At 40.6% G+C, this 22,734-nt stretch overlaps 2 protein-coding genes across 11 annotated transcripts in view; one reads left to right on the top strand and one right to left on the bottom strand.

The window, feature by feature from the left end:
- rubcnl (rubicon like autophagy enhancer) overlaps positions 1–3,936 on the bottom strand; it is a 23,638-nt gene extending 19,702 nt beyond the window's left edge. For 2 of the 5 annotated variants that reach the window (XM_061723281.1, XM_061723280.1), the window contains exons 1-2: positions 1,081–1,172; positions 883–988 (exon numbers count right to left, since the gene is read on the bottom strand). In XM_061723281.1, the coding sequence (XP_061579265.1) occupies positions 883–988 (106 nt within the window). In that variant the 5' untranslated portion in view covers positions 1,081–1,172. Of the gene's footprint in view, positions 1–876; positions 1,031–1,080; positions 1,173–3,827 lie in introns of those variants that run through there. The other 3 variants (XM_061723278.1, XM_061723276.1, XM_061723277.1) reach the window with 3 other exon arrangements.
- Positions 3,937–11,361: 7,425 nt separating this feature from the next.
- Positions 11,362–22,734, top strand: part of lrch1 (leucine-rich repeats and calponin homology (CH) domain containing 1) — an 88,714-nt gene continuing 77,341 nt past the window's right edge. For all 6 annotated transcript variants that reach the window (XM_061723286.1, XM_061723287.1, XM_061723282.1 and 3 more), the window contains exon 1: positions 11,362–11,673. In XM_061723286.1, coding sequence (XP_061579270.1) covers positions 11,469–11,673 — 205 coding nt within the window. In that variant the 5' untranslated portion in view covers positions 11,362–11,468. The remainder of the gene's footprint in view (positions 11,674–22,734) is intronic.

Genomic DNA, 22,734 nt, shown 5'->3' on the forward strand with positions numbered 1-22,734 from the left:
ATCTGTGCAGGCACAATGAAATCTTTAGACTATCAAGACATTATATGGCCAAATGTGCCACCCAGTTTCAGAGAGCTTGGTCTCAGCAGCAGGTCATTAGTCCTCCAACAAGATAATAAAGGTACAGTAAAACACACAGCTAAAAACAGCCAAGAATGACCAAGAACAAAATATTGAACTATACTGAAGTGAGTCTTGATCTAAATCCTGTTGAACTTCTGTGGAAAGAACTGAACCATGCAGTCTGGAGAAGAAAACCTTCAAACCTGAGACGACTGGAGCAGTTTGTTCATGAGGAGTGGACCAGAATACCTGTCTAAAGGTGCACAAGTCTCACACAGTTACAGAAATCGCCTGATTGCAGTGATTTCTGTCAAAAATATGAAACTGAGGGTCCAACTAAGTTACTCAAGTATTAAATGAATCTGTTGAATCAAAACTTAACAGCCATGTCTTATTTTCATCAGTCAATGTTTAGTAAAGGGTTATTTTTGATTATGTCATCAGTTTCAAGTTATTTCAGTGACCCTTGTAGGATTTTCTTTCTTTCACAGACAGATAACGCAAGTATACTTTTTTTAGCTGCTCTCTCAAAAACAAAAGAGAGAAAAAAATGACAGTTATATACACGCTTCACTCTTTAAAATTACTTCAGGTTTTGATATTTACTAAAAATTGCATTCTTTTCTAATCAAAAAGAAACAGTTTTGTATCAATTCTTAAATTATTATCTTGTGATACTGGAAGATTCGCTGCGCTACCTTAAACATCTCAGGGGGATTAACTGTATTTCCGATATTTCACATTAAAAGCCTCCCCAGAACAGACTGAATGTTGCAGTTTGAGCCGCAGGTGTAAAATCCGTCCTGACCTCACCTGTACCTGCTGAAGCTGCAGCTGCTGGAGCCGGCGACTCTGCAGGCTCCACACACCAGCTGACATATCCACATCGGTGCAGGTCGGAGTACATGACACTGCAGCTCCTCATCTACGCAGAAAACACACAAGGATTCCCATTGACAGCAGGTGTGTTACATTTCCTGGTGAAATTGTATTTTATCACAATAATGTCCTACTTACAAACAACCTGCATGTCCACCTGCTCACTTTCAACGAAATCCTTGTTTCTATTGAGAAGTTTCACTATTGTACAATAGACCTTTGCCTCAAGTGACCTGGATAATAAAGCAACTGTCAGTCTGTCAGTCTGAAGTCCGAAGGTCAGTTCTGTCACTGAAGGCATTATGAGACTTGTAAATGTCTTGTAAAGTCTGCACGTAATTCACAGGAGACACTTTTAGGTCTGATGACAACCCCACCTTTTCACATCCACACTGGAAGTCCCAGTCAGGAGAAACACAGAGACTGTGAATCTGCAAATCTGTTTATCTACCCTCACAAGTCCTTAATATTGTTTTTCAGCTTGTGTGTTTTTGATTTAAGCTCAAAAACTGTTTGTCTAAGGGCCTGTGAAAGGATTACATTGATAAGTGTAATGTTATTTAAAAGAAGTGGTTTGCCACAAAAAACGTTTTTTTAATTAAAGCAGCACTGAATGTTTCATCTACAGAAGTGTTCCAGTTTTTTGTGTTCATTATCATTGAAGATGATCAAATCAGGAATTTGCTAACCTAAATGATAACGCAACATACAATAATATGACAGGGAAGAAAACAATACTAAAACATGTCATGTCTATCTTTTTTTCTCTTTATAGCCGGTGGCCGAGTGGAGAACAGAGACATGAATAATAATTTAATTTAACATGAATAATGTCATGCTTGGGAGGCCTGAGAAACATCAGTGTTCAGCTCCTCTGATGGCAAAAGTGACTTCCGGTAGCTCATGAAAGAAGCTATACTTTTGTCCCAATCTGTTCAAAAGATTCAACAAATAAATAAATAAAAAAAGAATTCCATTGACTCACTGCTGGTGAAGCGATCAGTGTGTTATGTCACAATCACACCTGAAACTGAGTAGTATCATCCAAGTATTAATAAGAGTTATATATTTACACAAAAAAATACTCATTAGTTTAGAAAAACAAAACAATTCTGAATTCTATAAAGAAATATTTTGTGTTGTGTTTACAGATGGTATTGTATTCTAAAGAGGTTGCAAGCCAGACGATTCACACACAAAAAATGGCACAATTTATAATAAGGTTATTCTTTCAAATTGCTTTTCCCATTTTTCATTCATTCAATATTTATGATTTCCATAAATTGCTATAATAACACTTGGCTCTGTGTTTGTAAGCCTGTAGGTCAGAAAGGTAACGTTACATCCATTTTTTAGAGTGTTGACACCGTTTCCTGAAGTCGATTATGAAAAGTCTGTACCACACGGTTGCACTACAACAGCTCACTTTTCTAACACGTCTTCACAAGCAGTTTTAAAGGTTGAAGTCACCCACCTAGCGTCGCTTCACCCCCCTTTTCCTTTAAATTCATTGTGCTACCCATTTCCCACGCACAGCAAACGCATCTGATTTGGAGTGAGTGAGTGATGTCACTAAGCAGACCTGTACCACGCTAAAAAACAGTGACACGCCGTGATATATCACAGTTTTTTGATCGGACTTCAAACAAAAGTTGAGGCTGTCAGGCACGCAGGAAATTTCTTTTCAGAACATATTCCTTTTCATTTTTGCTTTATTCATACAAGGCAAAGAAAAAACTATTTTATCATGAACTTCAACATTTTTGAAATAAAACTTAATGCATTTCTATTTTGCTGTCACGGTTTTGAAGATATTTGTTTGCACTAATTAGGGAGAACATTCTGTAAATGTTTCAAATTTACTCTCAGTATTATTTTTATTATTATTATCATTATAATTATATTAAACATAAAATATGAATCTGTGTTACATAAAAGAAGATAAACGCTTCTATAAACGTCAAAGATCTGGACCTGAAGGGCCCAGATCTTCGACTTTTGCTATTTGGTTTTAACCTCCACCTGGGAACCAATACATACGGAGATGACTGAACTGTCTGCTCTGTTTTGTTTTCTTAGATTTTGTTGCGATTGTTTGACCAACATCTAAGCAGGCTTTGTGAAATTTTGATAAAAGAAAGACAGAGACCGTTTTTCAGATTGTTTTTCTCTTTTGCAGAGTTTCGAATCCGTCACTACTTGCCGTGAATGAATAAAAATGAGGTCATATTATGCACTTTTGACGTCTGTGATTAATATTATACTTTTCTATCTGTTAACTTTGTAATGAATAAACTGGAAACAATCATTTAATTAATATTAAGCGATTTAGCATCTTACATTGTCTTACTGATGACATATAACAATCAGCCAAACCTATTGAGGGTCCCGGGGGGGCAGCTGGATATATCGAGAACAACATATGGACAAATGGTCAATTTAGACCCACCGTTTAGCCAAACAGGCATGATTCTGGACTGTGAAAATGAAAGTGGAGGAAAGTCACACGAGCACCAACTCTGCACAGAAAGAGCCCACCCAGGAGGGCAGCGTGAACCACAAAGACAGACAACCAGACAGACAAGAGAAAGAGGTAAATATAAAAAAACAAAAGGATTACATCCCCTCATTTTGCTGAATTTAAGAGGAAGATGAAAACAAAAGAAGACTGATAATTAAATAAAAACGCTGTTCTGTTTAAAATTAAACTGAATTCAAAATTTTACTTCAAGAAGCTGATCCTCCTTAAGCTTTGACTTTAACACGGCTTCCTGTATGAGTTCAGGGGCAGAGTGTGATTGCATGTGAGCGATAACATTTTTAACATTTCCTCTTTCAGTACAGCAAAACTCCAAAACCCAGAAAGCAGAGAGTCCAGTACTGACCGAAGCTCATGGGTCTCCTCGGCGCGGTGGTGACCTCCTGAGCTGAAACTGCGAGCAAGAGTCCGGTCCAGATGCGTCCCCCTCCACCCACGGCACTGGCAGCAGCAGAAAGGAAGAGAGGCGGTTGATTATCAGAACTTCCTGTATTTAACAGTTTTTGTGCCTTCAGAACAGTCAACGTTTTTGTTTCAGAAAGCTCTCAGGTTTCTACACAATTTCTTGCAGTAAATCTTCCCCACAAGTCATTGCAGACGTCCTACTACACGGCCCCTCTGTAAAAGGTTCATCAGCACAATTAATGTCTTATTCCAGCCTTAATAAGGAAGTTGTTTATGTGTTTTAATGACAGGAAGTTGTGGTTTAAAATGATTAAAAAATCGATCTTCAGTCATTATAGGCTCTACTTTCTCGAGAAAATTATGATTTTGTTAAGCTGAGGTTGTTAGCTGCATGTAAGTCGTGCTCACTGTCTTGCTTAATGTGAGGCTGTTTTATCTCAGAGCCAAACCATATCTGATAAAGTCATAGGTGAAGTTGCATGTTATCCTCAGAGGTCAAAGTGTTGCTTCCTAGATTTGGCACGAACCCTTTGGTTCAGCTTTGGTCCCGCTTTGAAAACTTTGCAATGAAGACAGACTGACGGGTCAAAGCATCAGTCTGCATCAGCTGACAGCTGCTGCTGGCAGGAGAGGAAGTCTGAGTCCCAGTCAAATATCAATGGCTTTTGCCAACCTTCAAGTTTACACGAACTGAAAGTGGAAGCAGCTCATATTCAGTCTTTTCTGAGTGTCCTTGAATGTAAATATGCCTGAGTACAAATATGAGAGGAATGGCTAAGATGATTTTTGAGGAGAGAGAGATGAGGCTTTTGCAAAGTAAAGTAAAGACATGCTTGCAATGAGCTTTTTTAAACTTCTAACATATCAAAGAAAAAAAAGAGACTTTTTTTAAATCAAGATTTTCTGGAGGGAGGTGAGGACGCTGCATCTTAAATGAACACATCTGGAGAAAAATTGGCCACTTCCTGGGAAATTTTATTGATCAGCAATATGAAATGTCTGTGACGGGTTTTAGTGAAACAACAACAGGGATACGATGCAGTTTTCTACAGCTCTGTTCACAGCAGCCACTAGGGAGGGCAGTGGGCGGAGTCAACCATGCGACTTAAACACACAAGCCTTTTCCTGGCTGTGCTTCTTTGGAAGGAAGTTGGGAAAAATCCAGTTTGTTGAATGATTATTAGGGGCTGACTCCAAAAGTGAGTTAGTTTCCATTGACACAAATGTTAATACGTCCAACTGAAATAGACATGCAAGGTAAGAAAAAGAAGAGGGTGTGCTGAAATTGACCGTGTCACATGCCTAGCTGTCGTCGCTTTAGTTACTTAGGACTTTGGGTGAACTTGACTTCTGAGCTGTGAATAAAGATCCATCAGAGAAGATCTTTAAGATAATAAGGCTGACGGGTCTGGTACATCTATTGGCGCTTTTACACTAGTACCTATTCAACGCGACTCGACTCGCCACGCCCCGTTTTGCGCTTTTACACTACGAGTCGAGGTGGGTAAAGGCTGGCTGAGTAGATACTTTTTCTGTATCGAGGTTCTAAGCGGCTGAGTCGGCCCTGGATCTGATGTCATCACACTACACGCCACCGATTGGTCAGGGGGCAGGGCCGTCAGACGTCTGAATTAGGAAGCGGGAATCAGCACAAGAGCGGCTCGCTGCGATTTTATTCAACGGGCAATGGCAGCGCAAACGTCTGTTTGGTGATTCAACTCTGAGGTGCAGATGTTCATAAACCTGGTGGCTGAGGAGAGAATAGGGCTTGGTTGTGTTGACGTCATCACTTGGCAGAGCCGCCATGTTGGAAGCTACCTTAGCTGGTCTTCGGACCATATAAATTACATTTATGTATATGACAGTAAAGTATAACGTCTGAATATGAGTTTATATAGTTTAACCACACTTTTGTAACACCTAGTTAAAAGCACACGTGTTCATGCTGCTACAAACAAAGCACTAACAGTTGCTAGAATGGAGCGCAGCTTACCTTTGACCGGATAACCGTGTTCCCGGCTTTATGATCTGAAGCTCCTTTATCCATCCATTTGTGAACTGCACATGAGCCTCCAACGACTTATAACAACAGAACTGCTCCGAAGTGTAGGCGCTCACACCGCAAACAAGCTAGCCGAAGACGTCAGTTGTGCAGAACTGTGGCAGTAAGTCCTCGTCGGAGCTCCACTCTTTAGTAGGGATTTCATATGGATCCAAACCGTTAATAATCATTATTTTCTTCCTTGTTTAAGGTATCCCGGTAAATTCCAGTTCCTTTCCGGCATTTTAACTTTTTTTTTTTGTGTTCCTTCTGTTCACTTGTTGCTACTACACTGCTGTTTGTTTACACTCACCAAGCTGCCAACATGGCTGCCTCCGTTCAAGAATGCAACTTGGTGACCAAGCCCTATTAAAAAGGGATCTAGACGGGCGAAAAGGAACGACCAGGTCAGGTCACTTCTCAGCCGCTCGCGGCTCCCAGCTGACTTTTCACACACGCGCCGACACAAACAAACAAAAAAAAAGCGTCGCCGCTTGAAGCTTCTTTCACTCTCATTTTTTAACTTGATATCTAACACAAGCCACAGACCCAGCAGCACATATATCATCTCCTCCAGGTTCTACATCTTTAGTGTTGTTGTCTTCTCCGTTTAGATCACACAATCAAATATATCACAGCAGCTTCGCTCCAACCCTCTTATTTCTCATCTGGGTGTCTAGAAACAAACGAGGACAAGGCGAGTAGAGGCGAGACGAGGACGAGTCGCGCTGATTAAGTACTAGTATAAAAGCACCATAAAACAGACTGCTGCAAAGGCCTGGAGATGGTCCTGAAAGGGCAACAGGCGCGTTTGGCCTTAAAAGGCTGCTAGCCGATGGCAACCAGAGGCCAGTAACTCGCTGGCCAGCAGCCAGAGCAGCCAGAGCAGCCAAAATGATCCAGCCAAGATGGAGAAATACACGTACACTTTACTAAAAAACGAGGGATTGTGTAAAAGCATTTTGGACAAATACTTGGCCTCTCTGTGAGAAATGAAGGCCCTTGATGGCCACTTACTTGAAAAAAAGATCCTAGATCAGGACCTCACAAGTATACAAGCACAAAGATCTGCTGGAAAACAAAACGTCATTAGTGCTCAGCACTGAGAAGCTGCTGACTCGAGCTTGTTATATAATCAGATGACTCAGCGTTTTCACTTTGCAGCGAAACTCACAGACACAAGTCTAAGCAGCTATTGCTATTACAAGGATCATGGGACATTGCACTTTCATTCATTTTGTGCAGCCTGACGTCGGCTTTTACCTTAACGTTAACTAAGACCGATTTATACCAAACCAGTAACTTCACGCCTTAACTTTAACTGCACGTATGATCCTAGAAAAGTCGGCCACATCAGAAGAAAGCTTTGGCTTTCATGAGAACAACTGGTCCAAGCAAAGTCTGCAATTATACAAAAACAAAACAATTGAAGGAACAAAAACACATACAGCTGTTAGTGATTCTTAATTGCAGCATGAAGCATTTTCTCTTCGTGCAAAACTGCTTTCAACTGCTTTTTATTGCAAAGCATCAAACATTTGTAAACATCGACTGGTTCATCCAGCATTATTATTGTTACATTCAGAAATCAATTAATTTTTACAGCTACAAAAGCCAAATAATAATAAAAATAATAATCTATTGATAGCACAAAGTTTTGAATCCTCCCAAAGGCAAGAGAGGGGAATTGAAACCACTGAAGGGTCTGAGGTCTGAATTAGGCTTTTCACCAACAGGGATCAATAATTCTCACGTCTACTTTTGACTTTAATTTTTTTGCAGTCAGTTTGGGGCCCCAGTTCTCACCGAGGGGCCAGTTATTTGGTTACACACACACACACACACACACACACACACACACACACACACACACACACACACACACACACACACACACACACACACACACTACAGCACAGGAAGCACCTGGATTAGTATTAGATGTATTAGCAATAACGGAATACAAATATTCATGTTTAGCAAGAATACATTTCTGCTGACTAACAGCCATCTGCTGCTTCTTTGTCTGATGCCTGTCAGACTGGAGCTGAGCAGCAGCAGCGAGTACACGCTCATTCACACATTAATGACAAGCTGCATGCTGGTTTGTCAATGAGCACATGCAAAGTCACAATAATTATTTCTGTCCAGAGTTGCATCCATTTTTTACCGAGATCTTGCACACACGATGAGTCGGTGTGTTGTGTATAGTCTTGTTTGACACATCCAAAAGATTCTAAATGATGTTATGAAAATATGGTTCGTGAAAATGATGTCTCATTGTCTGAAACATTCATCCTCGATGTGAATATGACGAATCCAAGCACCGTCAAAGGAAAAACATCCAGAGATGGAAAGTATATTAATTCAGTATATTCAGGTCATGAGCTGACTTTATTTTTCTGACCACGTAGTGTGCTCAAACTGAAGCATATTACATATAATAAAAAAGTTATAAACAGTGCAGTACTCTCCCAAGGCCAAGTACTGTAGTGTATTTTACAACTTTGCACAACTGAGCACAACAAAAGCACAGTGTCCATGGACAAAACCTGTTACTTTTTATTTTGGATTAACATATTTGCTTGAGATAACTTGATTATTTCAGTTTTGGTTTAAAAGTTTTAAAACTTTAAGTGATTTATTTTTAATTTAATGAAATCATGACAACCTCTTTAAATTAAGAAGCTGTGGAGATTTACCACTGGCTTTACCAGTGCCCATTCATCAAGTGTGTGTGTGTGTGTGTGTGTGTGTGTGTGTGTGTGTGTGTGTGTGTGTGTGTGTGTGTGTGTGTGTGTGTGTGTGTGTGTGTGTGTGTGTGTGTGTCACTGTTCTGATTTTATACACAGCCTTTTGTAGTTACCTGTGACTTCTGGTCCTCTGCTTACACTCGCTTGACAGGCCTTTGAATGGGAGGACTTTGGATTCACGAAGATATATTATCTCTCAGGTACGTTTGAACCATAGACTGTAAATCATAAATTGTAGACCGTAATCCAAAACTGCACGGAAAACCTCACTGCGCATACTCTCGTTGTCCAGCAGGAGTCGCTCTTTATCAACTTCACGGTGCTGTTGTTTCAGTTCTGCCAGGTCCGCTCACTGCGCAGCCGCAGTGAATGGATCGCTGTTAAAGCATGTGTTAAAGTCGCGAAATTGCAAAGACAGCCCGGAAACACAGCGGAAGTTTCTTCAAAACAAAACACGTGCAGTTGAATTTTTTTTTATTCTCCCCTATTTTGATCCTCTTTTTCATGCCACAAAACAGGCATTGAAAACAATTCATCCTCAATTTTCATTGCTGGTTTTAAATGGTGTTTATATTACATATTACATTTATATCAAATCAATCTTTATTTGTATAGCGCTTTTCATACAAATAAAAAATGCAGCACAAAGCGCTAAAATCGATCCTGAAGCAGGGAGCCAGTGCAGCGATTCTAAAACTAGTGTAACGTCAGCCCACTTTCTGGTCTGGAGTTTTGTAATAATTGGAGACTAGAAATGCTCTTTTTGGGAAGACCAGAAAGCAGGGCATTACAATAATCAATACGACTGGAAATAAAAGCATGCATAAGCACCTCCGTGTTTGCCCGAGAGAGAAATGGGTGGACTCTGGCTATGTTCTTAAGGTGAAAAAAAAAAAAATTGTTGTGTTTTTGATATGAGGAATAACATTCAGCTCAAAGTCAAAGATAACACCCAGGTTCTTTACACAATGTGATGGTTTAAAATCTTGTAGTTTTGGTAAAAGTTTCTCTCTCGGCTTCAGGACCAATAATTAAAACTTCTGTTTTGTCCTGGTTGAGCTGTAGAAAGTCATCTGCCATCCATGACTTTATATCTAAAATACAATTAAGAAGGGTATCAATTGGTTTTGTGTCTTCAGGAGACACATCGATATACAGCTGCGTATCGTCAGCATAACTATGAAAATTGATGCCTTGCCTCCCGATGACGTCCCCAAGCGGAAGCATATATGAATTAAAGAGTATTGGGCCTAAAATCGAACCTTGGGGTACCCCACACTTGATTTTGTAGGTTCTTGAGGAGCATGCGTCCATACTTACAAAAAGCCTATGACTCTAACTAGATTTGTATCTGTGCCACTGAAGGTTGTTGGCGTGATGCAGAGAAAGAAATTCTTCAACTTAGCAACTATAATGTACATCTTACATTAGTGAATATATTAAGCGCCTCCAGGACCCTGAAGCGTGCAGGAAAGATTGCGGCAGACCCCTCCCACCCCGGACACAAACTGTTCCAGACTCTTCTCTCTGGCAGGAGGCTGCGGTCCATCAGGACCAAAACCTCACGCCACTATAACAGTTTTTTCCCATCTGCAGCTGTCCTCATCAACAAGGCCCCCGTCCCCCCTCTGCCCCGTCTACCACGGACTGTCCCCCCATCCCACTCTACGTTACATTAACATAAAGATTCCAATCCTGACCTTATGCGTTACATTAACGCACATCCTAAGTCACTTTTGCACAGACTCATATCCGGCACTTTAAAAACCTCATATGGTACATCTCTTATATATTTGCTTTTATATTTGTATTGTATTGCACCAATCACAACAACAAATTCCTTGTGTGTGTTTAACAAACTTGGCAATAAACCTTTTTCTGATTCTGATACTGATTCTGATTAAATGTAGTGTTTCTTTTCATTGTCAAAAGCACAGTTTGTGTGGTGGGAGAGCGTGGCATTAACAAACTACATTTTAATCATATAATTTAATATTATAATTGCTTATTCATTTGACTATTTTTCCAACAATATATTTATATATTTCAAAACATAAAAGTACATACACACTGTATAACCCATGGGACTCAAAACATCTGCCCCAAACTGTGCAGAACCCATGTCCTCAATTCACAACCAAATCGTGACAACAAAACAACAAATAATAATACAAATAATAAATATGAATACCTAACGAAAGACAGGAATTCAATACGTAATAAAATAATTATACATTGCTTGAGTAAGTGAAATATATAACAATAAAATAGTTAATAAAATTAAATTTAAAAAAAAGGAAAGGAAAATGGGGAGAGTAGAAACAAAACCAATCATAGACTTCTCATACAAGTTTGCACTGCACATAAAATTGACAACAATCACTCAACACAAGACAGTAAACCTTTTTGAAGCTACAGAGGGTTACTTATGGATCATCCCCACGTGTTTCCACCAAACCAGACACGTCTTTATTAGAAAGAAAGTTTTTAAATGGGCCCCAGATGTTATCAAAGACAGATTGCTTACCCCTGATTGTATATGTGATCCCATTTGACTATTTTAACAGAAGAATAATATTGATGTTCAGGAGTAAAGGTCATTATTACTATGGTTTTATTTTGAAGGATACCGGACATGGCGGCAGCCTCGTGTGTTTCCCGCTTCCCGTGCAGACGGGAGGAAGACGGCGCGGCGACAGTCAGGCAGGACTAGGGCTCTAACGGAGCCCCGGGAAGCGGAGCACCTACTGTTCTCCCAGCGTGTCCTGTCGGGTATAACTGGACCATAATGGCGACGTTGGGCCCGGAGTCAGCTCGGAGCCCCCACGGCCAGCTCAGCTCCTCCGCGGCGGCCAGCCCGCCTCCCAACCGGGGCTTGGAGAGAGCTCTGGAGGAGGCGGCGGCCAGCGGAGCCCTCAACCTCAGCTGCAGGAAGATGAAGGAGTTTCCCCGGACAGCCGCCAACCACGACCTGAGCGATACGGTGGAGGCAGGTGGGGACGGAGCACAGACACCGGCGCTGGGCGGTGGAGCCTGATTTATGGTCCCGCGTTACACCGACGCAGACCTACGGCGTAGGCTCTGCGTCGGTGTAACGCGGGACCATAAATCAGCCTTCACGCAGCGTGGTGACCGCCGGGCTTTATTTACAGTAGCTGCATTGACCTTACTGAGTTAAACCTAAACTGTTTTGTTTTTTGAAGTTGCTGTGTTTGGTATTTCTTGTGGCTGAATTCGCAAGGTTTTTGCTTCACCTGGACCGGATGCAGAGTTGGCTTGACCTCTTCCTTACAATCTCAAAAGGAGGCTGCACACAATGGTTTCATTTACTATGTAACATGTCATGGGGGGAAATGGTCCCAGAGTTTCAAGCTAGGGGGTAAATATGAAAGTTCTGATTTCCTGAGGATCCTCGGACAGAGTGGGAACAGGAGTGTTTATCAGGAATCCGACCATCACACTGGAAATCCCCACCACTTCCTTTTTATCCATGTACAGTTGTAAACAGACATGGGACGGAATCAGAAACCATGCAGTCTCAGTTGGTGATAGACGGTCAGGTTTGCTATCAAAACTCTTAGTTTACATGGCATTTTCTTTTCGTAGATCCTTGCCTGTTGTATAAAAGGGGAGTCATTCTGCTTTGAAAGGTCATTTTATTTTTCATTTCACCGAAAGGCCAGTGATGGTCCCAGTATTTTGCTTGTGTGCCAGAGTGGCTACCTTTCAGGTGGGTTTCCTGCAGGACGACCTGCAGATTCTGTGAAACTGGCTAAGAGTAGCAACACTTTATCCTCACTAACTTTCTAGAAGAGGTCAAGCAGATTAAGCCTCGTCATTCTTTTGCAGCAAAACATCCTGCAGCCACTTGAGCAAGTACAATGTCTACCTGCTGCAGCCGGTCAGTGGGGTGGGAGTTAATAAAAAAATGCAAGTCAGAGGTAGAAATCTATGCAAGTACAAGTATGTGTGATCATTGGTTGTGGAAGTGGCGTGCTTCTTTTTGACACTGATCCACAGCTTTCATCCTGGCAGGCCAGGAGCATTTGTCAGTGTGCTCTTTGGCATTATGGATTCATATGTGCAGATTTAGGGAAGAGCTGGTTAAGCTGTTTTGCCATAAGGTTGAGAAAATGCAGTTGTGACTGGGCTTCAGGCTTGTCATGTTGCATCATTGGCAACGTCATACTTTAAAGGCTTATTTCACATCATATTAACTACTTGTCCTTTCCATATGTGCAGTTCAAGAATGTGTAACAATAATACAAAGAGGTCCCAGTGAATACCGTGTGCAATGATATTTATTTTCTCCCTACATGATATATTGGGTCAGTGATGCTAAAACCAGACACTCTTTGTCATTTCCCAACACAGTGAGCAATACAAATTAAATTCCATGTAATGATGCACTTTCTACTCAGAGGAGCATTTATAAGAGCCCTAGTCTGACTGTGAAGCCCAACTCTGTTTGTTTCTGTACATTTAAAAAAATATAATGCTTACGTAACCGCAAAGTACATTTAAGTGAGTATGTGAAGCATGAAGAGATGGTAAATGAAGCGCAGGGAACAAAGATGGGACGACTGTATGCTCACATCCTTGCTGCACTTCAATTCTGAGACACTTGATTGTTGGGGCTTTGTATAGAAATCTCCGCTTAGGACACAAACTATATTGCCATCACATTATCAGCTTGCGCTGAATATTATCAGCCTCTACGATCCCCTTCTGGGCTTAAACCACCGTTACGGTTTATGCACACAGAAACACAGCAACCACCTCAGCTCCGTCAATGCTGATATGGTCAGTCCAGTGGCTGTTTTTCTTCTTTGCCGTCTTCACTGATTATTTATCAGCAGTTGACAAAGAGTATAAAAGGTGCACTATCACCACCAAGAGGTGAGGAGCGGTGTTTTGCTATGCCGGATTTGTCAAAAAGACCAAGGAGATCAGCCCCGTTACAGTTCCAGCCAGTGCTTGTTGAAACCCACCTATAGATACCACCAATGATTTACATGTCAGAAGTTGAGGTTTGAGCTGTGGTATGCTATGAAAACATGCAGTCTGTGTGATAATATTTTAGGAAATTGCAATCATGATATGACTTGCAGCATATGAACCAATATTTCATTGTTAAGTTGGCTTTCTATTCTGCAGCTGACTGTTATTTTGCACAAAGGACTTGTGGCTAAAAAGAACAAAGCAAACACAACACATCGCCCAACTGTTTGGGGTTCGTGTAGCAGAAAGACATCAAAACCATCTGCAGAAGTATTTTTTTCATATGTTGTTTTATGTATCAATGTCATTACAATTTCTGACGATGATATCACATGGTATGTTTTTCTATTACGGTGCTGCTCTACTTTTTTGGATTGAAACTTTGTGGAATGTTACATTTTTTTAACTTTCCATGAGCATTAATAGGAATAAATGGGAATTATTAATGAGAACACGTTGATTAAATTGCAAAACTGTAGGTTGGTGGGAAGGTTGATGGGAAGCTTAATTGTAATTGGAAAAAGACAAACAAGAAACATCTTTCAGTATAATCCTGGTTAAAACAAAAAGATTCAATGCACATTTGTTGCATTTCTGTGCTGTTCATTCCTTGATCACATGCACGGATGATTTCAAGAGTTTTTACACAACACCAGAGCTGCTCACCAGTTTTCTGTTATCATACAAGAATTTAGGTTACAGTTTTGATTAGCCCACTGATTGATGGGCTCATCATTTCATAGCACCTACTTCTGTCTGTTTGTCCAGCATCAGTAGACCCTTTCAGGGCCTACGTCACATTGACGCAACACAGCTAGCTGGAGGCAAATTGAAAGAAGCTTGAAAAAACACCCACAAATATCCACTTGTGTTTAGTAGTCTACATAAAAGTTTAAATATGTAATCTTTCTGTGTTGATGGGTGCCAGAATGGTAGAAATATCGTTATTGGCTCCAAATTGAAATGTTATCTCATTCAAGCCCTAACTCCCCGTTAATAAAGGGGATACAGTGAATAGATTGGACAAAGACCATTGTCAATAATGCTCAGGTCAGTAGCACACACCTTTTTATATCAGGTTATTGTGCCCATCAAATCAGAAACTGGATCAGTAATAAGGCTAATTATTAAAATCATCCTTCCACTGAGCGATAGATTATGAGACGGCTCGTCTGCGTCCGCCAGGGTTCATTTCTTTTAGCTCACGTAAACGTAGGTACGCAGATGAGGTCACTGTTGTGAGTTTTAGGAATATTATTTTCATCCACAACTTTAAGACCTGTTAGCTTTGGGGTGCTAATTCTGCACCCACGTTACGGTGGCAGCTGTTTTGCCTCCAGCTATGCCCCGCCCACCAAAATATGTCATAGTGTTTACTTATGAGAAAAGGGATCTATTGTAAGTTATTTTAATCTCTCCATAATATTCCATTTGTTTAGTTGACTGTATAACTTTGTGTGGGATTATGCTAGTGTTTTTGAGATGGTTTTGTTCAGTCTTATTCTGCAGCGCGATACCAACCTTTTGATTCCAAATTGGTGTTGTTCCAAAATTCTGCAGCTTATCTTCTCGTGGAAAGTTTCTGGTAAATTTCCAAACTTTTCCATCCTTTTTCAACTCTGTCTTGCCTCTTTCATAAAGCTGTGCTCGTGATAGTTTCCGTTACACAACATTTACGTGTGAGATAACTGGATTTGTCAGTGGTTTTTATAACGGATTTGTCTATGTTTGGATCAGAGATGCGTTTTTAACCTGTAGTTCTGGAAGTGTTTTACTTTTAATTTAAAGAAACAGATTCATATCTAACTGTAAATACTGATCAATGTGCTAATCTTCAATGTTCCGTCTAACTGAGATTTTTGTAAGTGCCCAAATAATCAGAACCACTGCATCCTCTTTGTGCTCTTATTGAGCTTCTCGTAGAGCTGAGGGCAAATAATCAGCAAATATCCAACTGCTGCGTCCTCTCATAAGGGCCTCTGCCCTTTGGGAAAAAATGTGCCCAGTTGCATTTTTGTAATATATTTATTGGTTTCTCTCTTCGGCGTCTTTCTTTCCAGACAAATAGCAGGAGATTTCACATTGACTGAGGTATGCATAATTCCATCGTCTGTGTTAGTTTTATGGCTCGCTGGCTTCAAAACACGCTGCCAAATAAAAAATACTGCTTTCATGAGGGTGATTAGAGTTGCAGAGCTCATTTATCTGACACCTAAACGTGCACGCCTAGGCGTCTGGCTTAAAGCTGCACAGGAGAAAATAGATAATGTTGCAGTGAATAGAACTGGGGGTAATAAGGGGCTGATTCCTCAGTGGTGAAGATGGAATCATCTCTGATCACACGGCCACTGCAACCAACCCCCATGAAACGAAATTAGATGAGAAAGAACAGAGTGAGTCACTGTGACAGATGAACACGTGGTAGGAGCACTTACTTACACACACACACACAAAATTCAGCTGACGTGCACTGCTAGAATGGCATACCACATGCATGCACGCATTTAAAAACACATAAGAGCCTGGTTTCTTAAAAGAGCTTACACAAGCCTCAACTTGTAGGGAATCACAAAGTGCAGCTTGTTTCCTTATACTTTCTTCCCACTAAGACCTTCTTGCTTCCATGAAGTGGGATTAAGAAAAAAGCACCATTATAGAAACAGGAGGAAATTATTACCTTTTTTTTTTTTAGGAGCTGTTGTTTGAGCCTATTTTTGCCTGAGTTGGCATTCGTCCATTTATTGTACAATAACTGCTTATATAAACACGACAGAACAATAATTGAGGTCAGGTAAGAAATACTGTATTTCTACACACAATTTCCTCTCATTTTTAAAAATGTTACTCCAATGAATGTGCAAGAGCTGCTCAGTATATTGAATATTTATTATTATTATTATTGCAATATCGTATATTGTAGTTGTTTTTTCCAAATGCCCTATATTCAAACTCTAAATGGAGGTAATGGTTTTGGCAAATCAGATTGGAAATTTACATGTAAATTGCTGTTTTTGCAGTTGCTGGATGCTGTAGTTTCTTTTATTTTTGTTTTTGATTTAAACCACCAATGCTGTGATATATAAATTACATCTCTTCTGAGAGGAAATTTGTAGGTGAAGGAGTTTAAAATTTGCCAACGAGCCATCGCTCAGTTTAATGTGTGCTGAGGTTTCCAGCTATCATTCTTTAATCAGCCATCCATCCGGATATCCAGCTAACAAACCAATATTAGAATAGTTATTCAGGTCCAGCCCTATGGAATAATACACCTTTTTCCGTTTTTCTCCCGCCCCTCTGTTGTACCTGCTGTCTGGCTGTTACATTGCTTCAGGCTTCTTAGCTGTGGTGTCATGTTTTCATTATGAGATCATATCTGAAAGAGAGAACAGTATCAACTGTTTGTAACCAAACTGCAAACAAAACAAATGTGAATATTAAGAAATGGAATAGTTTTCAGTCAAGTTTAGCGTGTGCTAGTCTGAGCTCAGTTTGCTGCGTGACTTCTCAGGTTCTTGTGGTTATAAAGTCCTTCACGAGTTAGTTAGTGTAAACTGTATCCAAATGTACTTTTTTGGGGGGCGGGCGGGGTTGCACACTGGTCTCGGAGGCAGTGCCCACATATTACATATTAAAGTGAAGTGGATTGGCCAACCTCTAAAAGCCACTGCTAAGAACAAAGATGTCTCTTTTCTTAAAAAAAAAAAAAAAAAAAAACAGTAAAAAAAACCTGTCTGTCTTAGTGTCAGATGAAATCAAGCGTTAGATGATATCACTGGGGTCCAGGAACTGGGAGCTGCGTGGAGGTGATTTCCAAACCAACCCAACCAGTCAGGTTGCTCCCACATGTGGTGCTGTCAGCTCAGCAGTAAACCCAAACCGTAACGGTGTGAGTTTGCATGAGGCGTTATCCTTCAACCGCCGACCTGTTCTGGTTTCAAAAATAAACACAAGATTTAGTTCTGAGGAAAAATGCTTTTGTATGTGTTACCACCTGCCTCACTGATCACAACGACTGCCCTTATTGATACGTCGTATGTTGCTGAAAACATTTCTGATCCTCAGACAATAGTAATCATGGCATGGCGTTATAAAGATAACCTTTGGAGCTGATTATCTAGTTTGACCATCAGTCTGCATGTTGTTTTTGGATCTATCAGTTAAGATCCCACATACTAAATTTAAATTCATTCTGACTTCTTTAGTAGTCTTGTTACTATGTCCACAACTGTGAGAACTGATGTCATATGCCTAAAGTTTGCCATTATTACCATCTCAGACTATTCCTTTGTTTGGTTTTGAAACCATATTTCTGAAATCCCAAAATAATCTCTCCAGATGCAAATATTTTGACAAATCATTTGTTTAAAATGCAAAAAGATTGAATTTACTTTCACATTGCATGATATTCATCACATGATGAATGTTGTGCTACAGTTGTACATACCCTGTTGTTGCAGGTGTTTCATCAGTTTTACTTTTTGTTCCTGTTCCTGTTGCATCCTGCTGTGTTATACAGTTCTGAATTTGACAAGTGATTAGGTGTGTGTGTGTGTGTGCGTGCTCCCATCAGCACAGCCAACAGCATGCTTCCCACCACATTCCCAGCACTCAGACAGACAATACACATTTCTGCAGTGTTAGGCAGTTTTCAGTGAACACTCACTTGCATGGATTGTATTTTGTGTGTGCGTGTTGACGGACACAATGTCCCTTGTGTGTTTTTCTAGAGAAGGATTTAGTGTACTTTATAATCTTGTACACTGTTTAAGTTCTTTTCCATCAATGTTGTATATTCATCACACTTATAGCTACACATCTGTGAACTAAGAGGGCAACTTTGCACGACCAATTTGTCCAATTCCACCTCCTCCAGTGTGGTGAGATATCTGCTGAACTGAAACCTTCAGCATTGTTCATGTTGGTGAATCAATGCGCATCAGAGTTTAGTTGAGATGCGGCTGTGAGTTGACCAGGGAGCGAAACGGGACTACTTACTTTGCTCCAATAAAAACACACCTAAGGGGAATTGATTTATTGACCAGAGTCTATGATAGCGCCCGCTTTCAGCTTGTTGGCGTTGGACTTTTCTGGTTGACCTCTTGCATCACACCCCAAATAAATCTTTTGTTTGGCCTCTGGCAACAATTAAACTTATGGCTGTGTGTATTTTTTGTCCTTTCTTTCCTCTTTTTGCCTTCATCTGCTACTCCCAGGTTGGGAACTGTAACTTGCAGAATACGTGGACATGTTTCCATTTGAGTGTTTACATGCATGGCTTAGTCCGTCTGACTATGAGAAGTGACTATTCAGTTTAGTTGGATTTCAGCCAAACGGAACTGGGAAAAACAAAAGTTACATGCGTTAGCTGTGATCCAGGTGGATTAATAAAATTCATTTTTCAATGTTATGCAAAACAGCGGTTTTACCAATTCTAGCAAGCCGTCTACCATTTTTCACTGCATAATTTTGTGTATTTTGCTTTTGGAATAGTGCAAATATTGGTTGATTAATTGGTCAGACAATGAATGGCAAGCAATTAATTGTGCAAGGGTCCTAAGCATGATTGACCCCTAAAGCCTTGATCATTTGAGGTGTACTGCACTTAGGCATGGTACAATTGCACATGTATGTGGACTAGGAAACATGAAAAACGGCAGAAGCATTGGCATCATACAGTATTTTCTGCGATGGTCTCTGTTGTACCGATTTTCCGCTGCACATGTTTTCATTAAAAAAAACAAAACAGGCGGTTAATATAACAACATGATGATGGATGTGTGTACATCTTGCCAATCTTGCTGAAGCATGATTTGCGACGGGAGTAATGTGAGCGGAGGCCAGCATCCGGAGGCGCGCTCCTCATGCCAGGGCACAGCATGGTACAACTTGACTGGTGCAAGTGTGTCCTAAACCAACTGTTAACTTTCAGCTGGATCGTAACTTGATAGTCCTCATCATAAGTGTAACACACTTGTAGATGTTGGGGGAGAAACAGAAATATAAGCAATTTTTTGGAAGCATGTAGCCATACAAAAAGAAGATAAAACAGTCTTGGGTCTGTGCTTTTAGCTTTGGTCATGAGAAACTATTTTCTTTGATTCTTAACCAAATCCTGGCCTCTACGATGTAATAACTTTACAAGCAAGGTCTAAAGGTGGAATGAAAAGGGGATAAACAGGCCAGTTGTTTTAATTATTGTCGTATTTAAAAATAATACCAGTGTAATATGAGCCATAGGCTGCCCTGATTTCTACACACAGTCCGAATCACAGAAGATGATTTTTCTTCCTTTTTTTAAAAATGCTATTTGTCATAAGGAACAATAATTACATCATTAGATTTTCACCAAATGATGTTACCTTTTAAGTTGGCATAGAGAATGAATTGGAAGGACATTTTGTTGGATTTGGGCCCAAAAAAAAAACCCTCAGCCATATGAAGAGCAAGCAGCGCAGCAGCAGATGGTATGGCCCTCACAGAGCGCACCGAAGGTTATAAAGATTATGATTATATAAAGATGCATCCATATGGATGGAAAGATTGTCTAGCTTTCTCTACCTCTAGTTGAAGGGTGCAAAGCAGAGCTTTGGCTACGGCTGCACAGTGTGTAAAATTTAAACAAATGATACAAATGATTACATGGCCAATACCTATAACCAATAAGTTTGTATTTTTACATTTAATATAATCTCCATATACGCTACAGTTTTTTTTATGCAGTTTTTGCATGCAGGGATGAAAAACTAATATTTTAGATGCTCTGACGAACTAAGAGTGAACAGCTCCTTAGAATAACCTTTTTTTTGTGTGTCTTTGTAGTCCATAAACAATACACAACGTGTAGATAAACTTGACAAAGTACATGTCAAACACAGAAACCACAGCTGCCCTGGGGCAGACTGAGGGAACGTGGCAGCCGAAACGCACCTCTCCGACTGCCACCGAAACATTCATGCAGCATTCAGTAAACATTACTGTTTACTGAAGCGTACTCTTAAATTAAATACTTGTGATTTTTGAAAACCGTGCAAAGTTATGGATAAGCCCTGAATGCAGGCATTATGGCGTAGAATTTTCAAATTGGTTTGATTCACCGCATGAATCGGTACAGATTACTTTTCTAATACTGTATTTGACCCGCTCTTTGTGAGTTTTGACCATATTGAAACGTAATTATCGTCAGTTGTGTGAAATAAGACCTGGAAACAGGCATTGTGGCATAGAAGTATCAAATTGGTTTAGTTCATCATACAAATTGTTACAGATTACTTTTGTAATACTGTATTTGACCCGGTCTTTGTACGTTTTGACCGTATAGAAACGTAATTCTTGCCATTGTAAGAATGAGATGTACCTGCTGTACTCTACTGCCCTTACTTTTTAACAGCTTGTGCTTTTTATTATTTTACCTCTTTTCTTATCATTTTATTTAATTTTATTTGTTACTGTTGAATTGTGTCTTGCTGCTTTTAATGTTGATGTAAAGCACTTTGAATTACCTTGTGTTGAATTGTGCTACACAAATAAATTTGCCTTGCCTCACACCAGCGATGCCCTCGCTGGAGGCAAGGAGGGGGACGTGTCTTGCCTAGGGACACGACGACGGATGACCGGGGGAGCGGGGATTGAACGGCCAATCCTCCAATCATTGGACGACCCGCTCTACCACCTGAGCCACTCCCGTGCCAAACGCATAGTTTGTCAACTAGGGGTGTAACGATTAGTCATTGTTGCTGACAAAAATCAATAATAGAAATAGTCTCAGATTAATTAAATTGTCGACTATTGTCAGTAAAAAAAAAATTAATTAAAAAAAAAAGAGCGCCAGGTAAATGATTTGGCGGCGGCCGATGCAACACCACAGCAACTGGCAGTACAGCTCATTAAAGGACCCATTTGGTATTTTAGCTCCAGTGTTGTGCTGTTGGGGCTCGTCTCCAGTCAGGCAGTCGTGAGGCCATGCTGGGGTCCTGCTGGCACGACGCAGACAACGTTATAAGGTCAACACGGCCTGTTCTACAAGGTTCTACCTGCTAACGTGCAATTTCATTGATTTATCTGAAGTATTAATCAGGTTTCATTTATTTATCGGTTCAGTTAAAGTGATTCTTCCATATTGACCAGTAGTCAAACTGTAGAAACATATTGCACATCCCCAGCTTTGGCCTGATTGTGATCTTAGAGCATTTCCAGAAGAGAAGCCTTTATTTTTACTTACAGAGCAGTATGGAGACGAGAACAGTGTATGAAGATCTTTACAGACACGGTGACGTGTGAACACAGCGTGTTTTTAATGTGCATGGATGGACACTGGTGTGTGCCTGAAGCAAGATAACCCTCCCACGAGTTTACCGCCCTTACTTCCTCTACCTCGCTGCTCTTCCTTCCCTTTCATTTACCTCCCCCGAACACACACAGGAAGCGATGGCTTTCCAGGAATGTGTCGGGATAGAGGAGGGTCTGTCCGCTCCGTCTTCCCGCCACACCTGAATGTAAAGGCGGCTGGTGATAGGACACACACCCTCAGACACACACACACACAAACACCTCCCTTATCTGTGCACTCAGATTAATCACAGTAACTCTTACAACTGAAATGCCTGCACCAATTTAACTATTTCATTTGGACTGGCTGCCTAACCTTGACCTTCAGCCCCGTGATTCCACATTTCACCTGCCTTATCTCACCCTCAAACCTCCTCCTATTGATTGGTTCAGAGTGGAGCTGTAAGGGGGAGGGTTCATGTCTAATGCCTACTGGATGAAGCAGTTAAAGAAGCAGTTAATGGAGCATTTAATGGTTTGTTTTTGTTTCTTACAAGAATGAACAGCTACTAAGACATGGGGGTCTATGAGAGCCGATGACATCAGAGCACAGCGATCTGATGATGGAGACAACAGTTCAACACAACAGAAAGAGGCTCGAGTCCTGTCGGGCCTGATCAGAGCAGGCGCCAGATCACCTGGTCCGTTGCAGTGTAGATTCACGTCCTGAATTGAATACAGAAAGAACAGGGATTCTCTGCTTGGCAGGTTTAATAGTTGTGTGTTCC

Source organism: Cololabis saira, chromosome 6 (genome assembly GCF_033807715.1).
Source record: "Cololabis saira isolate AMF1-May2022 chromosome 6, fColSai1.1, whole genome shotgun sequence".
Classification (NCBI taxonomy): Eukaryota; Metazoa; Chordata; class Actinopteri; order Beloniformes; family Belonidae; genus Cololabis; species Cololabis saira.